Source organism: Armigeres subalbatus, chromosome 1, assembly GCF_024139115.2.
Source record: "Armigeres subalbatus isolate Guangzhou_Male chromosome 1, GZ_Asu_2, whole genome shotgun sequence".
Classification (NCBI taxonomy): Eukaryota; Metazoa; Arthropoda; class Insecta; order Diptera; family Culicidae; genus Armigeres; species Armigeres subalbatus.
Window position 1 is genome coordinate 204,949,198 of NC_085139.1, and position 25,906 is coordinate 204,975,103.

Here is a 25,906-nt window from a genome sequence, read left to right on the forward strand (position 1 = left end):
AATTCTCCCAGAAGTACTTTAAGTATTTTCGATCTACGTTGGGTTCTTTTTGAGCTTATTGGAAAAAGCGGGTAAACAGAAAATGTGACCTTCCAATTTCCATCTTGTATTTTTAATCCACCCTCGTTAGTTCTACAAACCCGTTTTACGCAAAATTCTCAATAAGGTTTTCTACCCAACTGTCAAATCTTAGCTGGAATAATTCCTCATTCTATATAAATTTAAATGCATTCCAAATGTTATATTTAAGCTATTCTTCAACGTATCTTGTTAAATTTACTTTCAACCAGATTCAACCAAAAAAAAACAATAAAATGCGGATTAAATAGTGACAAAGGATATCTCAACCAATTTTAGATACGTATAATAAGCCATGCAGACAACTTGCTGTTTGTCTCAGACAATTCATTGACTTCTTTAATGTCAAATTTCCCAAAGAATCATGACGCCTCTGTGTTGCAGTCAAATGAGCAAACAGCAACATGGTGTGCGAAACAGAGAGCGAGTAGGTACAATGCGAGAAAAATGTAAACTTCCACAGCAACCTCCCCAAGTAACATTTCAAGTTTTATTCCACTCTAGATTTGGGTTTCAAGATCAAATTATAAGAATAATCAATAAAACCCACTATTACATGACAGCCTTTTGATGACTGCTATAAGAGTAAAATTTGACCAAGTGGCCCATTCTCGAAAACTACTATAAAGCTGTAATAAGAGTATTTAGAAAACCTTTTTAAGGTACCTGCAAAAAGGGGAATTTGGCTGCGGCATTGACAGTTGCTGCTTTAAAGAAAAAGAGAAAAAACTTTCCCAACAAATAATAACAAAATGGATTGTTCATTAGAATTACGATGAGGATGACATATGAAAATATTATATTTTTTCAGGAGTTTTTTTTTGATGTACTGCCATCGAAATGAGGTGCGCGTTGGATTTTGTGGTGAAAGTTAGTGAAAAACTAAGATTAAAAACATGCGCCGGCAAAACAAAGTTCTGGGAAATACATTGGAAATAGTTATTGCCACAGTATCGTAAATGTCCACTAAATCAATTGGAACTTAGCCCACATTATTTGTAATTTGTTAATGGTATCCTAAAAGGTGTGGTAAACGTCGAAAATATATTCCAAAAAGGAACTTCAGTGATAAATTTCACTGATTTGGAAACTCTTCTCCGTTTCCAATATGGCTATCATTAATTTCGATGAGAAAAATGTTGCTCTTATTGAACACCATTATAAACTCTTTGCAATGCAAATATACTTATTGGGGTAATTCATTTGACCACATTATGACCAAAAATTGTGGCTTTATTCGAGCGTTGAAAATTGGATTTATTACGCTCCTCAGCACAACCATGTATCTGCTTATGAATTGAATAGGCATTTGACATTTGAAGCTTTTTCAGCATATTTATGAGAGGTTTATTGATAGCAATAAGAGCGCTAATAAGACTGAGCAACTAGCTATGATGATTGCTGTCATAAATCCTCAATAAGAATTAAATAAATCCAAGAAGCGTGGACAATGTTACTTGGGTCGTATAGCTCTCCAACTGCTTCAGCGTGCGTCAATATCGATATGGTGCACCGGCATGGTAACGCCGGATACAATTCAACGAGCTATATCAAATTTATTATACATTTCTAGACGAACATTTCAAATGGGCCTAACTAACTTTGACCTAGAACTGAGAAATCAAGAAATGAAAATTCGAATGAAAAAAATATTCCCTATTTTAACAGAAAAACAATATATCAGTTTTTAAATGATTCTTAGACGTAAAAACAGTCGTAGAATTCAAATATAATGTTTGTTTGGCATTTTTCATAAAGTACGGATGGTTTATAAACAGTTTTGTTACTTAGGACCTATTGTTTTTAATTTTTCAGTTGGGACTTGTTACGTAGGACATTATGCAAAGATGATTGCCACTTCGGACCTTAGTATAATTTAATTACATTTTTCAGTTTTACATGTAATAAGTTGATTGTAGGAATTGTTTGCTGTGAATTTCAGTTCAATCAACTACTGCATACGCTGGCGCATTTAATATGCAATTTATATGAGGTTTTCACGGTTTTCAGCCAAAATATACAGCCCTAAAACAATTTCGCTTGGGAAGTTGATTCTAACTGTCCGATTGAGCTCAGATTGGTAGGAAATGCAGTTGTCCGTGGGAGTAGATAACTTTTTGTTTCCAAAGCCAGTCTAGTGGTGTTATTATATGCCTAGTATTTATCCAACAACTAATAACTTCTTTTTATTTACTCTGCATTTCTTTTGTAACTTGTTTCCTATCCGAAAACATTCCATACCGGACCAAGAATCGAACTCGCCATCCATAACTAAACTAAAACGACATCATAACACAGGCAATTTAAATACTCGTGCCCCATAATGATGCTCTTAACAACCTGCGGCAAAGTTCGAGCAATCAAATTAATTCCGCATGATTAAGACTGTTCACTGTCTGTGATACCATTCCATTTTAATACACACTCCGATTAATGTGATAAAAGATTCAGTGATTTTCAGTAGAAAGTACAAGTATTATGAATTTTCAATTTTTCACATTTTTTTTCCATTTTAATCTAATGGTTTTGATTTTTCTGTTTTATTTTCGTCTATCTAATAACACGGGACTAATGGCCGAGATCTCTGTATAGTGATCTGAGTCTTGAAATCCAGACGAGCTCCCGTCATCACAGTTCAGCAATATGCCAACACGACGGCCAATGGTAAACCCTCTTCCATTTCGTCAGTGGCAAAGCTCACTGAAAAACCTAAAATTGCTCAGGATCTTCTGGTAGGCCATATTTTTCCTCCCCTCCATCAGACCATCGTTAAGGAGAGCGAGTTCCGTTTAAAAAAATTTCTCACGGTACTTGTCGCGGCAAACGTTCAGTTAGTTGATTGTTGATCACTAATTCCTTTCCGATGCGCTTGCACAGTCGACTGGCCCAGCCTAGTATGAAGAGAATAAAAAAATTCAGTGAGAAAATCATTCTTTGAAAATTTGTAATGATTGATTAGATTGGAAATTAATATGCGGGTTTATCAGCTGCATTGACTTTCTCACCTAAGCAAATAATCCATGGGATGTGATCTTAATAACGAAAGGGCACAGCGTCGGCTAGCGCGGGGGTTTGGGTTACCTGGAATCTGCCGTATGGGAGGTTGGCAGCAGTAGGATATGCGGTTCGCAATCAAAGATTCCACTGAAGTCATTTCCTTCAGTAACCGGCAGTTCACAAACGAAGTATCCCCTGGAGAATGTAATTAGAAAAACTTAACTAATGCATGAAATAATATTAAAATTCCCTTACCTCTTGTTTGTGTTGGGATGTCGTGCTTGGGCAGGAATCCGATGATAAAGAGCTCCGCCAGGATATAGTCAAAGTTCCGCCAGCTAACTTGATTGATTAGCGGACTAGCTTGCTCTTGGCGACTCTTGAGTGTTGTCTTCATTTAATTTTAGTTACAAAACATACTTTTAATAGAGAAAACAAAATTTTTGTTAATGTACGACCAAAGGTCCCATCTGAAATTTTGGTTTTTGTTCTGACAGATTTCAGATGGCAAAAGGCAAAAGGTCCAAACGACAAATCTGTCAGATATTGTCGATAAAGCAGGTTGGATGTTTTGCACTGAAAAAAAAATATAGTGAAATAATGAAAAAATAAATGTGGATTCAAATTGACCGCTAAGATTAGGAGCACAGTTGAGTGTCTGCGCTAATAACTCGATTTGTTTACAAATGTTACTTAGGACCTTTAGAAATGTTCCTCTAGATTTCCACAAAAATATGCCTACCACACTTCTGCTACAATATTTGATTTTCCGTTTGCATTCGATTAAACATAATCGATTAAGTTTGCAAAAAAACATCAAGCATCCCTATTTTTTTCATGATGACATTTTGTGTGTGTGTGTGTGTGTGTGTGTGTGTGTGTGTGTGTGTGTGTGTGTGTGTGTGTAAAACGATCGTCATATTTTGGGTAGTTCGATTTACATGTGTATCGATCCTTTCGGACGCGAGTTGGCGCCGCATGTGGTGTCGCCAAAATTTCGTGAGAGTGAATCATATTAGGGGGATTCACTTAACGGCGTAGGTTGCTGTGTATCTGTTTATGGAAATGTTTCATAGGCGATTTGAAATATGTCCCTTGTGATTGAGTGTGAAACATTTCTATAATCAGATACGCAGCGACCTACGCCGTTAAGTGTATACCCCTATTGTTAATATAGTAGGGGTATTCACTTAACAGCGTAGGTTGCTGCGTATCTGATTATAGAAATGTTTCACGCACAATCACAAGGAACATATTTCAAATCGCCTATGAAACATTTCTATAAACAGATACGCAGCAACCTACGCCGTTTAGTGAATACCCCTAGTATATTTGGTTGGACTTTAAACAAATTTGACCCGACTGATCGAGCGTCTGTTCACTAAGAAGGTGCGGCTCCAACAGCGTCTGTTCTGGCATCCAGCGGCTGAGTATGAAATGCTATTCCCCGGAACCTATACCTAAGATGGATCATCCACCTTGGGCCAACAACCTACTGTTCCCGAAACATCAATTTGTTCGAGAATCCGATAATGAAAGAATACGGACTGATTTTACGGCGACGACTCTTAGCGCGAAACAACGGACACGAATAGGAACATGGAACGTTTTAACCCTAGCCCAGCAGGGTAAATTGGCACAACTTGCCAATAAGGCACGCCGCATGATGCTTGAGATCCTGGGACTGAGTGAACTCCGTTGCCCAAACTTTGGAGAGCACAGAACGCCGTCGGGACTTCTGCTATACTCTGGTTTACGAGGTGAACACGCTCCCCGGCATCGCGGAGTTGGCTTCCTACTAAGCGCTCAGGCACACTCTGCGCTTATGAAGCGGGAACCTATAAGTGAAAGGATAATCGTTGCCAGTTTTAGAACACGGATCCGAAACCTTACTATAATCCAATGTTATGCGCCAACCGATGCTGCTGATCTGCAAGACAAAGAGAACTTCTACAGTCAACTCAATGCCGTCGTAGATAGAATTCCGAAGGGTGATTTCAAGATCTGTTTGGGCGACTTCAATGCGAAGATCAGATCCGACAACTCGAACCATGAGCGCATTATGGGACGCCATAATAGAGCTTCTCGGTGCCTCTCATAGTCTTTAGGACTTCGGCATAGCTTTTATCGTCAGTCTTGACAATGATCGCTACGCCTCTGTCCTTCCGCTTGTCGCTGCCATTGGAAGGCACGCCCTTTTTCACACGGGCTCTACCCTTCTTAGCGGTGGCCTGTTCCGTACCTTTGGTCGCACACCTTGCGACCTGCTGACGACTTCATTTCGCCTTTTTTGGATTCACGACCTCTGTCCATGGCAGGTCTTCCTCCCGGCGATCCTCTGGTATCTTCCTAGGTGGAGGTACCATTTTCCTCTCGGTCTTATCCACTCGGACCTTCTCGACGGTCCGTGCTGAGGCTTTATTAGCTACTTTCAGGTCCGCCTCCTGCGTGACCTTACTTAGCTTAGGAGTTGCACCGCTGATTGCCATACGCCGTTGAAGCTCTGCAGTCTGGCTCTCCGCCAGCTGCTTCCCCTCTGTAAGGAACCGAATCTTCGATTCAGCCTCCTTCGAGGCCTTCACTGCTTGGCTAACCGGCAACTCTTTCTCCTCAGTAAGAAGACGAATCTTGTGCTCCGCCTCTTTACTGGCTTCCAGCAAGGACTTCCATTCCGACTTCGCCTCCACGACTAGAGCGCAGAGGGTCAGTACGGCCTGCTTCAAGTCCTTACTATAGTTCACCCGGTTGTCCAGGAAGGACATGATTACGTCCGATACGTCCGTAATCACTTCTATGGTCTGGACTCCATCCTCTCCGTGGTTGGTCATCACCGAGTTAATGACTTTGGTCAGAGTGGGGCCGTCCATCTTGACGTCAACCGGCACCTCGTCTGACACACGACGGGCTCCACCATCGCCTCCCCCCGGCGACCTTTGGGGTGACCGATCAAGACCACTGCGCCTGGCGAAAGGGTTCTCCTTGTCGCCATTCGCCTCACCTCCCTCTTTCGAAGTTTTTGATTTTGCTGTTGTGTTAATCATTGCTATTCCCTAGCAGCACACATGTTCTACATGGGCTACTGCAACTCATATGTGACCAGATTTAGTCACAATCAAGTTGCTGCAACCATTTATGCCTGACTTGTGCTGCTCGGGTTGGGTCCCCCTTGCGGCTGCTGTCGAACCCTGCTGGTGTAGTCGCCTTCGCGATCCCATGGTTATCTATACATACCTTGCGGCATGTAGGGAGGCCATGCGAGGGTTGACACTTTCGTGTTCAGAGCCAGATCAGCGCTATTCAGGAAGGAGCATCTGAGCCTACTCCCACTCAGCTACCAGCTGAGCCACAGGATTGTACCGCGTGCTACAAGGCCCGCCACAGTTCAAGGGGACGGAAGACAGCCTGGCCATTAGCCCATTCGCCGTTTCAGGTCGGTGTCACCCGGCCTTACTAAGAGAATAGAATAACCAGACTACCAGCCCTCGCGTTCACAATATTTCAATATCCAGATACAAAGTCCAATAACACGCAACCAGTATGCCATAATCAGGGTCTTACTGGTATCAACCCTTGTGGTTTTTTGGGAGAGATTTTAGCAGAGCCCACTGCTAAATCCCACCATGCCCTAGGCAGTTCTCCCTGACTCGCAGACAGCTGGGGAGGGGTCGTCAAGCCCTTGGACATAAGCGGTTATTGCTTCCCTGATTAAAACGAATAGCGCTCAAAAACCGATCGGATTTAAGAAATAATTTTCTGGGAGGTCATGCAATTTACATCAAATGTCAAATTGATATTTGCGACCACAATTTCTGAATAATATACACTCAGAAATATAATAAATCCAAGAATTAAGCTGTTTAATAATTTTTTAATGTTATGTTCCCTCAGTTTAAAAAGTATACTATCTAAAGAATTTGATTTAAACTGCATTCTGTCTTGAGGAAAGAAAAATATTTTCTCACCACGCGTGTTTAATCGAGTGACGCTAGTTTAATTGCTAATGTAAAAAAATGTTTAAAAAAAACTATATTTATGGATTACCAGCAAAGGTGAGAAAGTGAAAAGCTTGGACTAAAACATGGGGATATTTATTTCGATTATTTCGTTTTATGTACCTAGATCTGCCATTTCGTAGCATGCATAAGTGAAGTGTTATTATACACTTGGACACAAGTTCAAAATAAGAAATTACCAGAAAAAAAGGAAATCAAGTTTTATCGAAGGATATTCCATGTCAGCGTCTAAACCACAAAAGAGGCACGAGGACGTTCACTGGGGCATGTTTTATTCTTCGCCATCAATATCGGCAATGCTTTACTGAAGGGCGGTAACTTTCTGAAAACTTTCCATTGCCATCATAGAAAACATCTGGGCATGATGAAAAGTAATCAATTTATGTACGGTACGTAGATTCTATTTCTTTTTGGTAGATAATTTCAATTGTTTCTATTTTATATTAGCTGAACTTTTGCTTGTGTGCCACATGCTAAGCGAATGCAAAAGCATCAACCGGGAGTCCACATCGACTTTTCCGTTTTTCCATCGCTGTAACATCTTTTGCGAACCTTGAGAAAGATATCGAACAGCAGCATAATGGTTTTAAATAATATATTTTATTGATTGTTATAATTTGGAAATAAATATGTATTTTAAAATAGAATCTGATTTGTTTATTTAGTTTTGGCTGAATATAACAAAAACAAAGCAATGCTACATTTCTTGCAAAGTATTCTATGTTCAATATTTCAAAGTTATACTTTACGTAGTATAAACAAAAGTTATACTATGCTCGTATTGTTGCCAGTTAAGGTCACTCCTGACGGAATCCAAGTTTAAAAGTGTTCGCGTTTTCGGGGGCACACCACTCGATTCGGAAGCAACGCACAACTGTCATTTTTATTATTTCACGCATGCTGCGACGCAGCAAAGCTAAATCAACAAAAATGACAGTTGTGCGCCACCTCTGAATCGAGTGGTGTGCTCCCGAAAACGCGAGCACTTTGGAACTTGGATTCCGTCAGGAGTGACCTTAAACAAGCTTGCGGTCAACCAGGCGAATAGACATTTAGTATGACATCTAATCTATTTAGTATTAATATATTTCTGAGTGTAGAATAAATTAGAATAAATCGTTTAAATCGTATAAGATTGCACATAGTAGAAAATGTTAGGTCCATTTGTCTTGCACTGTCCGGCTGAGATGCCCACCCGGAAGCACAGATATTAGTGCAGTGCAGTGCAATCGACTGGTGGCGGTGTGGTATGGAAGACCCAGATGATAAATGAGCCTATGCCAAAAGGATGTCCCAACAAAAGTGCGGCAGCAGCGCGGCCAGAAGCCGCTTTTTTGACAATGTGCCAAAAGACTTGCACCATAAGCGGGACAGCAAATTGCTGTACGGGAAGGAGTAGGAAAAGGTGGTCCAGAACGGCATGAGAACGGGGCTTTCAACGCGATGATGATGGTATCAGTTCTTGGTGCAGCAATCTTTTTTATTTGTGTTCGGAAAATGGACCTTGCAGGTCCATATCTTACAACAGAGCTTGGCTGCTTCCTTCACTGGCCTGGTCGCGAAAATATATTGCATCCGAAGGGGGGAACTGTCATAGCCAAATGGGTGGATTTTCGGTGTACTCGAACACTATAGTTTACTTAGACATTTTTGTATGGATGGTGAATGCCTTTAAAGTCAACTAATTTTATTTTGTAGGAGGGACAAGGAACATTTTTGTTATTAGAATCCAAACGATGCATGATTCTCTTTAAATATACTTGTTATGCATCAAATGAAGTCATGTGCTTCACTATTCGCATTTCGAAGCAATACATTCCATAACAACATTATTTGATTTGAATTCGTGTATTGACATCCATGCTTCTCGTGGTTGGATTTAAATTCACGGAAAAATTAAGAAGCATGCTTGCGGCATTATCTTTTCATTCAAATTCACATCCCACATGCTTTCTAAAAATGAAAAATGATTTTGACTGGTAGTATCTAATGATTTCCAAAGATAAACGTTGAATTGAATTCGTTCAAGGTTTACAACAGCCTACGCAGCCCACAGGCAAAAGAAAAGTCCGGCTTGCCAAAGTACGCATAAAAGAACACACCTCTTACTCTGTACCTTAAAAAATGCGCACAGGTGTGTCTTCGGTGTTCAAACGCCACCTTGAAAAATTATTATAATTCTCCTCTTCCGTAATGGCAAGACAACGGATGGTGGCGGTGCGGAAATTCCAGTCGACGGAAAAACACCCAAATAACTACGATTTCTTCTTGTTCCCTCGCGTTGGAATATCAAGCACTAATTTAGTTCCTCTTTAGACGGTTGGTGCCGCCGGCTGCCCGTAACTTGTTTCTCATCTTCCGAGAACCCCCCTGCCCCCTTTTAAAATCCCGTTGAACCATTTTGCGTCCGTACAAAATGTTTCAATTTAGCACAAAATTTTGCGTTTTAATATTTTTTAATTTGTTCCGTTGCCTTTTTTCGGTGGCTGTGAAAAGTGCCCGATGTACTTTGGAGGCTACGGGAGGATACCGGAAGGGTGGTGTTTTTTACAACAATTAGTGCAATATGACTATGCCGCGTGCCTGCGATGCTGGGATTTTCGTGATATCAAAAAGTTTTTCCAACAACCGTGGTGGGAATTATTGCGAGTGAGTAGTAGCTGGAACTGCCACGTTCGGTGAGAAGAAACGAAGGGAATGTAGGACGGCATTTGCTACTGCACTGCAAAAGTTGGCTTTAATATTATCGGCCGTTGTGCTTGCTTTTGTTCATCATTGTATCTGGTAGAGTGGGAAACGTAATGCAAGTTGACTAGAACTTTTTTTTGCAGAATTATTCTTTTCCGAAATACAATCTTCGAACTTGATCAAACACATTTTCGTAAAATAAAAACAGTGTGAGATTTGAGATAGATGTTGGGAATACTGGCTGCACTGCTTTTATCGCTTTCTATTATCCATTCCGTTTATTTGACAGGCTCAAGCGTGTATAACACATAACGGAGCCTAAACTATTTATGATATTTACAAACTATATCATTATTATCAAGAGTTTGTAAGGGGAAAGGGTTCGTCAGGGAGCTTCTGGTCAGAGCTTCATGGTACAAGGAACAATAGGACTAAAACATGGAAAAAATATAAAATACTGAGAGAGAAAAAAAATATTATTAGAATTTGATGTCAAACGAGCAAAGAAAGGCATAGCCTGTATATACATCAAAGGATAGTCTACATATGCATCACATCGCGATCCTCCATAGCACTTCTCACTTCCCTGTAGTTTATTCTGTAGAGGGGTGCGTTTAGTGAATAGTGATTGGACATAAGCCTCGACATCGTGCGAATGAAGCCTCGACTTAATTCCCCACCTCTGAACCACGCTCGTGTAGAAACCGACCCGATCCAAATCCAATCCAAATCCAATCTAAATTCAATCCAAATCCACTCCAAATCCAATCCAAACCCAGTTCAATAAAATCCAAATTCAATCCAATTCAAATCAAATACAAATCCAATCCAAATCCAATTCCAAATCCAAATCCAATCCAAATCCAATTAGGGGTGTGCGCCACCATGCCACGCCGTCGCCGCCGACATTTTTGCGTCGGCGCGCCACCGTTAAACATTTTTCATGCCGCTGATCTATAATTTGCCACGCTGATTCAAATTTGAAGAAATTCGCAAAATTTTCAGGGGAAATTCCGAAGATTCAGTGGAATTTCCGTATAATTTACTGATAGATTTCTACAACTGAAACGACCCCTTGGTCGGCGCGTCGATAAATACGGTGTAGATACGGAACGATGTCATGAAGCTACAACCAACTCACGGACGAACGATTTGATAATCACATCTTTGGCACAAACACACATCGAAGGCAAGCTAAAACTGTTTGATGGTACATGCGAACGATTGTTTTATTTAACGAGGAATTTTTATAAAACAAATCATTTTGCTAATAAGTATACTAGATATTATACAGCTAGCGTGTAGACTCAGGTTTGGTGAAATTGAATAGGATCAACCAACCCACTGTAGACTGCATTAGAGGTCTGTTAGGTTCCGGTATATTAAAAGTCAGTTCTCTATATTCACGGCGAGGTCAGCTCGGAACTGGAAGCAAGCTACGATTCGTGACTGTAGTGCGTTCTCACGTGTCATAATCCCCCAACTACGGTTTGCAACCACAATAATAATTAGACAAACTAAGAAACAAAACAAAAAGGAATAAGAATACTAAACGTAAGTGAAAACAATTTATAACTGGCACTTATCTAATGAACTATGTTATTTGCAGAAAGTTTTTAATATACGATCTATTAATAAACTTGGAATCTCTTATTCCCTGTTGGTGCATGCCAACAACAACATTACGTTGAAACTCCAAAGGCTTTTTTGCCTTTCTCGTATACTAAGTATACGTAAAGGCTATATGTTCGCTCCAAAAATGAACTTTTTATAGGAGGCCCGGAGACCCATAGTGTTATATACCAATCAACTCAGCTCGACGAATTAAGGTGATGTCTGTGTGTTTTTTTTTTTTCTTCCTAAACAATGGAGGGGGAATCTGCTCAACAGACATCCTGGGTTGACCAGGAAGTGCGGGGTTAGGGATCACCGAGGGAGGCAGGACTACATTCCCGACCCGCTAAACCGTTTCCATTGGGGGCAGCAGGGACAGCAGGAACAGCATGATGTCCAAGGGCTTGACGACCCCTCCCCAGCTGTCTGCGAGTCAGGGAGAACTGCCTAGGGCGTGGTGGGATTTAGCAGTGGGCTCTGCTAAAATCCCTCCCAAAAAACCACAAGTGCCCGTAAGCGGACTCTATCAAAGCGACTGTGTGCCGCTTCAAAAGCACAAGCCCAGGGAGGGAGTGCCAACTGGCATGTGGAGTGTCCCTACTTCGGTAGGGTAGTGCGTGAGCTGCTTCGGCAGGGAGTGAGTGATCTGTTTGTGCTGAGGCAGGAGTGTCATAGCGAGTCGCCGCCGCTATGGCCACCTCGAAGCGCAGCAGAAGTCTGAGTATGGACTGCACATGCTAAGGTAAGAGTGTCGTAGCGTAGTATCGTTGATTAGTCCCCACATACCGCTATCGACACCTCGAGGCATGGCAGTGGAGTGTTAGAATAAGTTGTGGAGTGTACCTACTTCGGTAGGGTAGAGCGTGAGCTGCTTCGGCAGGGAGTGAGTGATCTGGTTGTGCTGAGGCAGGAGTGTCATAGCGTGTCTCCGCCGCTATTGTCACCTCAAAGCGCAGCAGAAGTCTGAGTATGGACTGCACATGCTGAGGCAGGAGTCGAGGTATCCCATCGACACCTCGAGACATTGCAGTGGAGTGTTAGAGTGAGCACCCGAAAAAGGGTCACATGGAGCGAATGTGACGGCAGGGTAGCAGTGGGTTGTACCCACACACCTACAGTTGTGCACATGTGGTGCATGGGGAGTGTCCCTGCTTCGGCAGGGTAGCGTATGGTCTGCTTCGGCAGTGGTGTGATTGATCTGCTCGTGCTGAGGCAGAGTGTCGTAGCGCAATATCTGTAGGCCCAGGCAGTTACCGCTATTGACACCTCGAGGCATGGCAGCGGAGCGCCCGGGAGAGCATCCAAGTAAGACTCAAATGGAGTGAATGGTGTGCGAGCACCCAAGTCAGTCTCGCGTGGGACGAGTGCCTGTGTGAGCGATAATGAGCGAGTACGCTTAGTACTGCCGTCCCCCCAGAAGTAGTACTGCGAGGTAGTTCCTGGGGGAAACGATGGTGGAGCCCAAGGGAGTTTAGTCGGTATTACCGGTATGGTCGAGTCCGACACTCCAGTACACTTCCGTGTGGTAGTTTGGCAACTACAATGCACGTGTACTGGGTTAGTGTGTAAATGCATTCTCCCTTGTAAAAAAAAAAAAAAAAAAAAAAAAAAAAACCGTTTCCATTGCCGCCAAGCCCATAGTCCCTTCGGTACAACCAGAAAGTAATGCTTCAAAGGGGGGCCAGTGCACAACGCACCCTCGAGGTTAGCTGCAGGTCCTAGCAGCACCGAACATCGTAACTCGCTTTTCTAGAAGAACACCATGGTATCGTGCCAGCGCGTTGCCGGCTTTCCAGGTGGCCTTACCACGCCCTATGTCCTCGGAAGGTGGCAAGGGTCGACTTCGCGCCTGCTTCCCTCTGCACGACTGGTATCAAGAATGATGATGCCGCGTGCACCCCAAATTGACCTTTCTGCGATAGGGCTTATTCGCCAGCACATAGAGGGACTTGCCGACGCAAGGCCTACGCCTGCCCCAGCCTTGACGAGGACCCCTTTCCGTCCTCGGGCTCGGAACCCGCCCGGTTGACAGACGCCGCGAAAGCGACGATACCATGTTGTTCTTCGCGCGGCCACTTGTTCGATAAAAGGATCGAGTTCGACCACAGAGCATGACCACCGGTATGACCCATGAAGCCGACTCCGATCCCTTGGACCACCTCTTATTTTGCGCCTGAACTAGCCATTCTTGAGTCCACGCGCCACCTTCTGTGTAGCTCCGAGACGATTTGGACGATAGCCGATAAAACGGCGTTCCAGCCAACTTCATCTTTACACATCCTCCGAACTAGGTTGTCCGGGGTAGTGTCCAGACCACATGTGGCAAGCATGTGGTCACGCATTGCGCGAAAACGTGAGCACACGAACAACACGTGTTCCGCCGTTTCCTCTAAACCTGCGCACACCAAACCCTCGGGCGAAGCCGAGCAAGCCAGCTGCGTTACCTGCACTTTGATTTTGCAGCACGCTTAAACGCCGGGCACATCAGAACCCCATGGGTGCTTGCTGTTCACAGCTTTGCTGGAACAAATCAAACAATTGGGAGGGTTCGTGCAGCATTGTGCCTTATGTCCCTCCAATCCGCAGCGTCGGCAGAGATTGCTTCTGTCAGGGCCTTTGCAGTCCCATTGCTTGTGCCCCGGTTCCAGGCACTTGAAGCAAACTTCGGGTTGCTCGTATATGCGCACAGGGCATACCGACTATCCCACCTTGACGCTCCCTAACTTGACTACCTTGGAGGCGTCCGCTGCAGATAGCCGAACCAATGCTACCTGCGTCCCTGCCGGACCTTTCCGTAGCCGAACGGCTGCGGTGGTCGTCTCCACTTCAAACTGTCGCAGTGCCGTGACGAGCTCTTCGACTTCAGTGATCTCGTCCAGGTCTTTAACCCTTAGATTCACCTCCGTCGTGAGTGCCCTCACCTTGACCGTCTCGCCTAGGACCTCCTCCGCCAACTTCTTGTAGGCGGCGCCCTTTTGCGAGACGCCCCGCTTCAGCTTGAGTATCATCTCGCCCATCCGGGTACGTCTTATTCGACGTACGTCGGCGCCGAGTTCACCGAGCTTAACGTCACTCCTCATCGCCTTCAAAACATCCGAGTACTTAGCCTCGTCCGCCGTGATGACTAGGGCATCGCCCCTGGAGCGATTGGCGCCTACCCTAGACTTCTTGCTACCCTCATTCGCCTGGGCCTTCTTTTCGGCCCTTGACGTCTTCGGTTTCCTCTTGTTCTTGACCAGGGTCCAGGAGGCGTCACCCCCCTCTATTTCCCTGGTCTGGTTCGGCTGAGAACTTTCAGCCTGCCGTAACCCCTTATCACCGTCTTTCCTGAGTGGACGGACCTTTCCAGGTCCTTCCTCCCCCGGTTTTGGAGGTACCTGACCGGGGTTCAGCTTCCCAGCCCCACTACCCTTGTTCGGGGTAGTAACCCCTTCGCGTTTTGGAGCGGCCCCCCGGGAGCTCATCCCCTGGAGACTGCCTCCCCCGTTTTTGTGTCTGCTCCGTCGGAGCAGTCACCCCCGACGTACCCGCAAATACTTGAGCCTCAGTCTGGGTAGACTTTGGCACCACCGTCTTCGCTGGCACGCCTTCGGTCGATTCGACCTTGCCCGAGTCCGCGAATCCTTGGGCCTCAGTCTGGGTAGACCTCGACTCCACCGATTTCACGGGTTTACACTTGGCCGTCCCGACCGCCCTCTCCAGCTTGGCGTCCAGCATCGACTTTCGAAGTTTCTGCAAGCTCCTCTTGAGGTCCTTGCTGATATTATGCTTCGATGACGCAAAGTCGATGATGGCGTCCAGCTGTTCCGTCGCCACCTCGAAGGCCGAAAGCCCATCGCGTTTGCGGTTCATCGCCTCCACAAGCCATGGGCCGTCAATAACCCCTACCGGCGTTTTTATAGCTGAGAGGAAGGTTGAGTGACCCACGCTGGCGCCGCGCACTGAGCTGCCGACTATTGCCTCTGGCCTCCTAGGCGGAGACCTGAACAACCCACCTCTTGCGAAGGGGTTGTCGCCACCACTACTACCACTAATTGAAGAATTGACTTGGTTTTCCATTTTGGTCCCACGAGTTGCTCGGGAAAAGAGGTCCACCACGCCAGAGCCCAGCATAACGTGGTAAGGGACAATTACTGTGGAGGGTGCCCAGGTACCCCACAGGCTCCGTTAAAGGCCTAGCTTATTATTTCACCCCCTGGCCATGCATCCCCTCGGCACGGGTCGCTTGACGCCTTGGGATTAGGGGTTAGGGACGATGGTCCCGGTCTAACTCGCAGTGGCCATGGGGAGGGGTCGTCAAGCCCTTGGACAAAGTCCCTGCTGCCCCTGTGTGTGTGTGTGTGTGTGTGTTTTTTTTTTCTTCCTAAACAATGGAGGGGGAATCTGCTCAACAGACATCCTGGGTTGACCAGGAAGTGCTGGGTTAGGGGCCACCTCCAAGGAGGGAGGCAGGACTGCATCCCCGACTAGCTAAACCGTTTCCATTGCCGCCAAGCCCATCGTCCCTTCGGTACAACCAGAAAGTAATGCTTCAAAGGGGGGCCAGTGCATAACGCACCCTCGAGGTTAGCTGCGTGTCCTTGCAGCACCAAACATCGTGACTCGCTGTTTTAGAAGAACACCATGGTATCGTGCCAGCGCATTGCCGGCTTTCCAGGTGACCTTACCACGCCCTATGTCCTCGGAAGGTGAGAAGGGTCGACTTCGCGCCTGCTTCCCTCTGCACGACTGGTATCAAGAATGATGATACCGCGTGCACCCCAAATTGACCTTTCTGCGATAGGGCCTATTCGCCAGCACACAGAGGGACTTGCCGACGCGGTGCCCACGCCTGCCCCAGCCTTGACGAGGACCCCTTTCCGTCCTCGGGCTCGAAACCCGCCCGGTTGACCGACGCCGCGAAAGCGACTATACCATGTTGTTTTTCACGCGGCCACTTGTTCGATAAAAGGATCGAGTTCGACCACAGGGCACCGGTATGACCCATGAAGCCGACTCCGAACCCTTGGACCACCTCTTATTTGCGCCTGAACTAGCCATCCCTCGAGTCCACGCGCCACCTTCTGTGTAGCTCCGAGACGATTTGGACGATAGCCGATAAAACGGCGTTCCAGCCAACTTCATCTTTACACATCCTCCGAACTAGGTTGTCCGGGGTAGTGTCCAGACCACATGTGGCAAGCATGTGGTCACGCATTGTGCGAAAACGCGGGCACACGAACAACACGTGTTCCGCCGTTTCCTCTAAACCAACGCACACCGGACACTCGGGCGAGGCCGAGTGTCCGAACCGGTGTAGGTACTGTCTGAAGCAACCATGGCCTGTAAGGACCTGGGTCAGGTGGAAAGTGATTTCCCATGGCGCCTCTTGACCCACGTACCTATCTCCGGTATCAACCTATGTGTCCATCTACCCTTAGTGGAACTGTCCCACGCACGCTGCCATTTGACCATTGAGGCCAACCTGACAGTCCTGCGGATGCCTCTCGTGCCGCGCATTTCAAAGCACTCTATGTCTTCACCGATAACGATGTCAATAGGCATCATACCGGTGATGACGCAGAGTGCATCGTGCGACACGGTACGGTACGCGCTCGCAACTCTTAGGCACATGAGCCTATACGTACTTTCTAACTTCGTTCTGTAGCAGTTAATACGCAGGGCCGTACCCCAAGCTGGCCCCCATACCTCAGTATGGACAGAGCAACGCTAGCCAGAAGCTTGCGCTTGCTGGCATAAACCGCAGAGCTATTGGACATCATCCGGGACAATGCCACTATAGCTGTGGAGGCACGCTTGCAGGCGTAATTGACGTGGCTACCAAAGGTGAGCTTATCGTCGATTATTACCACCAAGAGTTTGATTGAGCGTTCAGAGGTGATCGTGCAGTTGCCTGCCCTTATCACCGCTTGCTGCTCCGACTTTCGGTTGTTAACAACAACCACCTCAGTCTTGTGGTGACCCAGTTCTAACTTCCTGGAACTCATCCACTCCTCCACAATTGCGATCGAGTGGGCTGCAGTCAACTCCACCTCTTCGATCGATTCGCCGTAGACCTCCAGCGTAATATCGTCAGCGAAGCCGACGATTACCACGCCCACCGGGAACTTCAACCTCAAGACACCGTCGTACATGACGTTCCATAACACCGGACCCAGTATGGAACCTTGCGGAACCCCTGAGGTAATGTCAACGCACTTCCGACCCGCCTCCGTGTCGTATACCAGTACTCGATTCTGGAAGTAGCTTCCGAGAATCTTGTACAGGTACTCGGGAATTCCAAGACGCAGGAGCGCATCTGCAATAGCTGCCCAACTGGCACTATTGAAAGCATTCCTCACGTCGAGAGTCACTACTGCACAATAGCGAACTCCCCTCCTCTTACGCTGGATAGCTATCTCCGCGGATTTGGTAACCGACAAGATAGCGTCTACGGTCGACTTACCCTTTCGGAAGCCAAACTGGTTGCTCGATAGACCATCCGCACCCTCCGTGCGTATCAACAACTTGTTGAGGATGATCTTCTCGAGCACCTTCTCCTCGTATCAAGCAGGCATATTGGTCTATATGCCGACGGATCCCCGGTGGTTTTCCGCCTTTGGCAATAGGACCAAGCTCTGCCTTTTCCATGCTTCAGGAAGACTCCCTCGTCCAGGCATCTCTGCATGACAGATCTGAACATCTCGGGAGCCTCGGCAATGGCCGCTTTAATGGCCAGGTTCGGAATACCATCCGGTCCTGGCGCCTTACCTACACTAAGGGACTGTGCAATCCCCGCAAGTTCCGCCACAGTTACTCTTCCCTCGTCGGCCACCCTGGCTCCTGGCAGCTCCACGAAGGGAGGCCAGAGGCTTGGGTCGTGACGTGGGAAGAGCCCCGCGATGATCCTCTCCAGCATCTCTGGAGACCGCTCTGTAGGGGCCATCGCCCCACGTGTCTTGGTCATTACGACCCTATAGGCGTCACCCCATGGATTCGCGTTGGCACTTTGACACAGGCCCTCGAAGCAGGCTTTTTTGCTTGATCTAATCTCAGTCTTCAGAGCGGCTCTGCATCCGCCTCCTTGCCCGTAGGCAGGCGCGGCGCAGGTTCGCAATTGCTTGAGTCCACCAGTAAGCCGGTGGTCTCCCATTCCTAGGGTGGACTTTCCTAGGCATGGTGGCATCGCATGCACGCGAGAGTACTGTTACCAGCTGCTCGCCACTCAGACCGAGAGTATTGTGCTCGCGGCGGAGCGCTTCCTTAAACACCTCGTCGTCGAAGTATGATGTCTTCCACATACGAGGACTAGGCCTCGCCCCTTCTTCCGTCCGCTGAATGCTGGTCGTATAGTCGATACTGTAGCGAACCGCCAGGTGGTCGCTGTGAGTGTAGCCATCATCTACCCTCCAGTTCGAACTACTCGTTTGGCCAGGGCTCCAGAACGTAACGTCGATAATCGACTCGGCACCGTTCCAGCTGTAGGTATTTTTGGTACCGACATTAGCCAAGTCCACATGCAACATGGCCAGTGATTCCAGCAGGATCTGCCCCCGTTGATTCGTGGATCGGCTTCCCCATTCCACGGCCCAAGCGTTGAAGTCCCCCGCTATCACCACCGGCCTACGCCCCATCAAGTTAGCCGTCAAACAATCTAGCATTCGACCGAACTGCTCGATCGACCATCGAGAAGGCGCATAGCAGCTGCAGAAGAAGACCCCGTTGATTTTGGCAATGACGAAGCCCTCGTGTGTCGAAGACACCAACTCTTGAACTGGGTATTTCCCCGTTGTCCATATCGCCGCCATTTTAGACCCATCGGTGACCCAATTACCGTTCCTGGCGGGTACCCGGTAAGGATCTGCTATGATGGCGATATCCGTCCCCCATTCAGCAACTGTCTGACACAGCAGTTGCTGGGCTGCATCACAGTGGTTCAGGTTTAGCTGCGTTACCTGCACTGTGATTCTGCAACACGCTTAAACGCCGGGCACTTCGAACCCCCCATGGGGTGCTTGCTGTTCGCAGCTTTGCTGGAACAGATCAAACAGTTGGGAGGGTTCGTGCAGCATTGTGCCTTATGTCCCTCCAATCCGCAGCGTCGACAAAGCTTGCTTCTGTCAGGGCCTTTGCAGTCCCATTGCTTGTGCCCCGGTTCCAGGCACTTGAAGTAAACTTCGGGTTGCTCGTATATGCCCACAGGGCATACCGACCACCCCACCTTGACGCTCCCTAACTTGACTACCTTGGAGGCGTCAGCTGCAGGTAGCCGAACCAATGCTACCTGTGTCCCTGCTGGACCTTTCCGTAGCCGAACGGCTGCGGTGGACGCCTCCACATCACACTGTCGCCGCAGTGCCGTGACGAGCTCTTCGACTTCGGTGATCTCGTCCAGGTCTTTAACCCTTAGATTCACCTCCGTCGTGAGTGCCCTCACCTTGACCGTCTCGCCTAGGACTTCCTTCGCCAACTTCTTGTAGGCGGCGCCCTTTTGCGAGACGCCCCGCTTTAGCTCGAGGATCATCTCGCCCGTTCGGGTACGTCTTATTCGACGTACGTCGGCGCCGAGTTCACCGAGCTTGACGTCACTCCTCATCGCCTTCAAGACGTCCGAGTACTTAGCCTCGTCCGTTTTGATGACTAGGGCATCGCCCCTGGAGCGATTGGCGCCTACCCTAGACTTTCTGCTACCCTCATTCGCCTGGGCCTTCTTTTCGGCCCTTGACGTCTTCGGTTTCCTCTTATTCTTGACCAGGGTCCAGGAGGCGTCATCCCCCTCTATTTCCCTGGTCTGGGGCGGCTGAGAGCTCTCAGCCTGCCGTAACCCCTTACCACCGTCTTTCCTGGGTGGACGGTTTTGGAGGTACCTGGCCGGGGTTCGGCTTCCCAGCCCCACTACCCTTGTTCGGGGTAGTAACCCTCCGCGTTTTGGGGCGGCCCCCAGGGAGCTCATCCCCTGGAGACTGTCTCCCCCGTTTTTGGAGCAGCCACCCCCGACGTGCCCGCGAATACTTGAGCCTCGGTCTGGGTAGACTTTGGCACCACCGTCTTCGCTGGCATGTCCTCTGTCGATTCGACCTTGCCCAAATCCGCGAATTCTTGGGCCTCAGTCTGGGTAGACCTCGACTCCACCGATTTCACGGGTTTACACTTGGCCGTCCCGACCGCCCTCTCCAGCTTGTTGTCCAGCATCGACTTTCGAAGTTTCTGCAAGCTCCTCTTGAGGTCCTTGCTGATATTATGCTTCGATGACGCAAAGTCGATGATGGCGTCCAGCTGTTCCGTCGCCACCTCGAAGGCCGAAAGCCCATCGCGTTTGCGGTTCATCGCCTCCACAAGCCATGGGCCGTCAATAACCTCTACCGGCGTTTTTTTAGCCGAGAGGAAGGTTAAGTGACCCACGCTGGCGCTGCGCACTGAGCTGCCGACTATTGTGTGTGTGTGTGTGTGTGTGTGTGTGTGTGTGTGTGTGTGTGTGTGTGTGTGTGTGTGTGTGTGTGTGTGTGTGTGTGTGTGTGTGTGTGTGTGTGTGTGTGTGTGTGTGTGTGTGTGTGTGTGCGCACCAAAAGAGCAAAAAGTTTAGCTCACTTTTTTTGCACTCACCCTCAACCAATTTACTCGCAACAGGTTGCATTCGACGCAGTATACTGCCTCATTGTTTCCTATTGAAAATTGGCCGGATCGGACTATGGGCTTGGAAGTTATGGCCAAAATACTTTTTCTCATAGAAAAGCACGTAAAAAAATCTAGCTCATTTTAAATGCACTTACCCTAAACGGATTCCCTCACAACAGGCTGCATTCGACGCAGTGTCCTGCCCCATTGTTTCCTATGGAAAATTGGACGGATCGGACAATGGGCTTGGTAGTTATGGCTAAAATACTTTTTATCAGAAAAAAGCGCGTACAAAAATCTAGCTCACTTTTAATGCACTTACTCTGAACTAATTTCCTCCCAACAGGTTGCATTCGACGCAGAATCTTGTCTCATTTTTTCCTATAAAAAATTGGCCCGATCGGACGATGAACTCAGAAGTAATGCCCAAAATACTATTTTTTTTTACCGCACGAGAAAGGCATCATCACCGCTAGGTGGATATTAATCTGGGTTTTTTGAAGATACCAATGCTTTTCATGAAAATTCCATACAGTTTCTTGTTAAAATTTCGAAAGGCTCTCCGAAAAAACTAAGCAAAGCTTCGTGTGACAACTGCGAGGGATTTTCCGTTAATATAACAAAAAATTCATTGAAATTTTTTGAACGGAAGAGAGTCGTTCGGCAAAAAGCCATTTGGCCGAAGACTGAAAGTTGTTTAGCCGAATATGTCGTTTAACCGAAAAGACTTTTTGGTAAAAGCCTACCCGCGCAAAGCTTGAGAGCAAATCGATAACTTGTTTTAAATCAGCGATTATGTTCACTTAATTTGATATCTTGTAACGATTAAAATAACTAGACGGATAGCAGAAAAATCTTACTGTGAAACCAAATTAAAAACTATTCCTACTGTCGATAAAAACAAATCGGAAACTAATTTTGATATTGGTTTCCGACAACAAAATAAGTACACAGTTTGATATAAGTCATATCATTCAATTTAGTAATATACAGCAATATGAGATGAAAATATGTTTTCATTATGTTTTTCGACTTTGCTAGGGTGTGTAGCCTAAAGTTATTTGGACATGAATGTCATTTGGTCGAGCAGTTCCTTTGGCCGATAAAATCGGTTGGCCAAATAGCTCAATAGCCGAATATGCCCTTTGACCGAAATAGTCATTTGGTCGAAAAGACATTCGGTCGAAAATGTCGTTCGGCTGAATGGGACATTATGGATATTTTGAAGCCATTGACAGGAGAATTTTTTTTAATTTCACCTCGAAAATTTGATGAATATATCCACGGAAAGTTCCTATCGAGTTTCTGTTGAGTATTCTTTGAAAAGGATGCTTTAACGTTGACTTCCTCAATCACTAGATTATTCAAGACGGCTAGTTTGGCATAGCCAACTTTAAAATAACGGAAAAATGCCCAGTGACTTTTAAGATTTTTTTTGGATTTCTTCAGAAAATTCTTTCTATTTTCGAGATCTTCTTGGGAAATTCTATTGATCGAAAGCGACAGACGACCGAACTGGTAATTTGGTAAAAGCCGTTTGCCCTAACAGGTCGTCTTTATCCGAAATGGATTTTTGACAGAATGGGCCATTTAGCCAAATGTCAATGACTGAACGGGTAATATGATCAAAAATGGCTAAATAGCCTTTTTGTCAATTGACCATTGAACAAAATTTCGTAGCGCCTCTCTACTTTCAAATCGATACTGGCCTTTAGACCAAAACCCAACAAACATCGGACAACGTTAAAGCGTTTATTCGGTCAAAAATAGTCTCCGTCAGCGAAAAATCTGGTTTATTCAGCAAAAAGTATTTGTTGGGAAGACATCTAGCCAAGTACCACTTAGCAAAACTAAACTTTTAACGGAAACTGTTATCAGGTCAAAACTGATTTAACCGAATATGAAGTTTGGTCGAAAGCGACATACAGCCAAAAGGAACATTTGGCCGGACTTGTAGAAAGTTGTTTGCCCTAACAGGTAATTTGGCTGAAAATGCCGTTCGGCCAAAAAAGTCGTTTGTCAAAAATGTTTTTGGTAAGAATTGTCATTTGGCAGAAAGAGCCATTTGGCTTTTCTGCAACCTTTTTTGAAAAATGATCATTTTGTCAAATTGATCATTTTGACATCAAATGACGTTTAGCCGAATAGGTTATTTGGCAGAAAATGTCGTTTGGCCAAAAGGGTTGTTTTGCAGAGAGGATATTTGTGAGCCAAATGACCATTCCTGCCAAAGGGCATTTTCGGTCAAATGATTTTTTCGGTCAAATTACTAGTTCGACTGAATGTCCATTTCATCTGTATGTCGCTTTAGGCCAAACTACATTCTTGGTCAAACCAATTTCGACATGATAACAGTTTCATTCAGTTCGGCTCGGTTCAGTTCAAGTCTTCTAACCAAATCCCATTATTTGGTTGGAAAACTTTTGTCTTAAAAGCCAGTATCGACTTAAAAAGAGGAGAGTTGACGAAATTTCGTTCAACGTTTGGTCGTTTGACAAAAAGACCATTTGCCCTAAATGTCATTAGGCCAAACGGATGGATATTTTTGACTAAATTTCAATTATTCAATTATTTACATTTGGCCGTATGACCTGTTGGCCCAAGCGATATTTTCGGACAAATGGCCCATTCTGTCAAACGATAATTTCGACCAAACGGCATTTTCGGGCTGATGACCTATTCGCCCAAATGTTAGGGCAATCGACTTTTACGCCCAAATTACCAGTTTAGCCGTATGTCGCTTTCGGTCAATGAAATTTCCTAAGATTTTTTTAAGGACAATACACTAGTCGTTCGATAACTGCAACATGTTTTCGTTTCAATTAGCGAATGCCATTCGATAACTGCGACACATTCTAGACGTCAAATGATTGTCAGACGACGTCAAATGAAATGCACCGGATTGTGCAGCGCAATGCAGCTATCATCGACTTTTAAATCGTTTTGAAGTTCAGCTGTCCGAGAACTGAAAACTTATGTAACTATCGAATTGCAGTTAAAAGTATTGCATTTAAATGACTTTCAGTTATCGAACGTCTACTGTACAAAGAATTTCCCGTAGAAATCCAATAATTCCGAACAATTTTCCATTGAAATCCAAAGATTTTTTTTAATTGAAATCTACATTTTGAACAATCCTTCGAACAAAATTCTAAAGAAATTTCCGTTCGAATTCCGTGAATATTCCTGAGAATTTTCCTAGAAAACTTCTTGGAGTGTCCTGTGGAACAAAATTATCCGTCTTAATTATTCTGGACTGAGAAAGCAAACGTTAAAACACCCATTCTACCAGCCGTACTCTTCTACAAATATGAAGAATTGTATGAGTGAATTACGAAGAATACTAAACAATAGTTTCCGAAGATTTTCCTGTAGGATCAATTTCTCGTGGAAACTCTGAAGTTTCTCATGTAAATGGCTACGAATTTGATGCTGAAATTCCAAACAATTTTATTTTTTAATTCTAAAGAGCTTCTCTTGGTAATTCCGAAGATTTCTAGAAAAACTAAAATAGTTCCCGTGAAAAATTTGTATTTTTTTTTATTTTAGGAAAAACTTATAGAATTTTAATTAAATTAGCCAAATTAGCTAAAATAAATAAATTTTTTTCATTAGATTTTTCAAGTGAAATTTTAAAGTTTTTTTTCCTTTGTAAATAAAAGTCTATCCCGAGAAATGTCATTTTTTTGAAGATGCGTAATTAAAAAATCGCCACGCCGATTCACGCCGCCGCCGACTGAAATGGCTTTCGACGTGACGCTGAAAACGCCGCCGCCGACGAATATCGGACCGGCGCACACCTCTCAATCCAATCCAAAACCAATCCAAATCCAAACCAAATCCAATCCAAATACAATCCAAATCCAATCCAAATCCAATCCAATCCAAATCCAATCCAAATCCAATCCAAATCCAATCCAATCCAAATCCAAATCCAAATCCAATCCAAATCCAATCAAAATCCAATCCAAATCCAAATTCAAACCAAATCCAATCCAAATCCAATCCAAATCCAATCCAAATCCAATCCAAATCCAATCCAAATCCAACCCAAATCCAATCCAATCCAAATCCAATCCAAATTCAATCCAATCCAAATCCAATCCAAATCCAAATCCAATCCAAATCCAATCCAAATCCAATCCAAATCCAATCCAAATCCAATCTAAATCAAATCCAAATCCAATCCAAACCAATCCAAACCAATCCAAACCAATCCAAACCAATCCAAACCAATCCAAATCAATCAAACCAATCCAAATCAATCAAACCAATCCAAACCAATCAAACCAATCCAAACCAATCCAAACCAATCAAATCCAATCCAAACCAATCCAAACCAATCCAAATCCAATCCAAACCAATCCAAACCAATCCAAACCAATCCAAACCAATCCAAACCAATCCAAATCAATCCAAACCAATCCAAACCAATCAAACCAATCCAAACCAATCCAAATCCAATCAAACCAATCCAAACCAATCCAAACCAATCCAAATCAATCCAAACCAATCAAACCAATCCAAACCAATCCAAATCAATCCAAATCAATCCAAACCAATCAAACCAATCCAAATCAATCCAAACCAATCAAACCAATCCAAACCAATCCAAACCAATCCAAATCCAATCCAAACCAATCCAAACCAATCCAAACCAATCCAAATCAATCCAAACCAATCCAAACCAATCCAAATCAATCCAAACCAATCAAACCAATCCAAATCAATCCAAATCCAATCCAAACCGATCCAAACCAATCAAACCAATCCAAACCAATCAAACCAAACCAATCCAAATCCAAATCAATCAAATCAATCAATCAAACCAATCCAAACCAATCCAAACCAATCCAAACCAATCCAAACCAATCAAACCAATCCAAATCAATCCAAATCCAATCCAAACCAATCCAAACCAA

The 25,906-nt window shown here is 45.3% G+C and overlaps 2 protein-coding genes across 4 annotated transcripts in view; both read right to left on the minus strand.

Moving 5' to 3' along the window:
- LOC134205695 (lachesin-like) overlaps positions 1-25,906 on the minus strand; it is a 678,152-nt gene that overhangs the window by 495,485 nt on the left and 156,761 nt on the right. The window lies entirely within an intron of this gene.
- Positions 2,561-3,555, minus strand: LOC134210105 (uncharacterized). The gene is made up of 3 exons (XM_062686128.1): positions 3,331-3,555; positions 3,084-3,270; positions 2,561-2,969 (listed from the first exon to the last, which is right to left on the minus strand). The coding sequence occupies exons 1-3, from the start codon at positions 3,470-3,472 to the stop codon at positions 2,906-2,908; spliced, it is 393 nt and encodes a 130-aa protein (XP_062542112.1). The 5' UTR covers positions 3,473-3,555; the 3' UTR covers positions 2,561-2,905.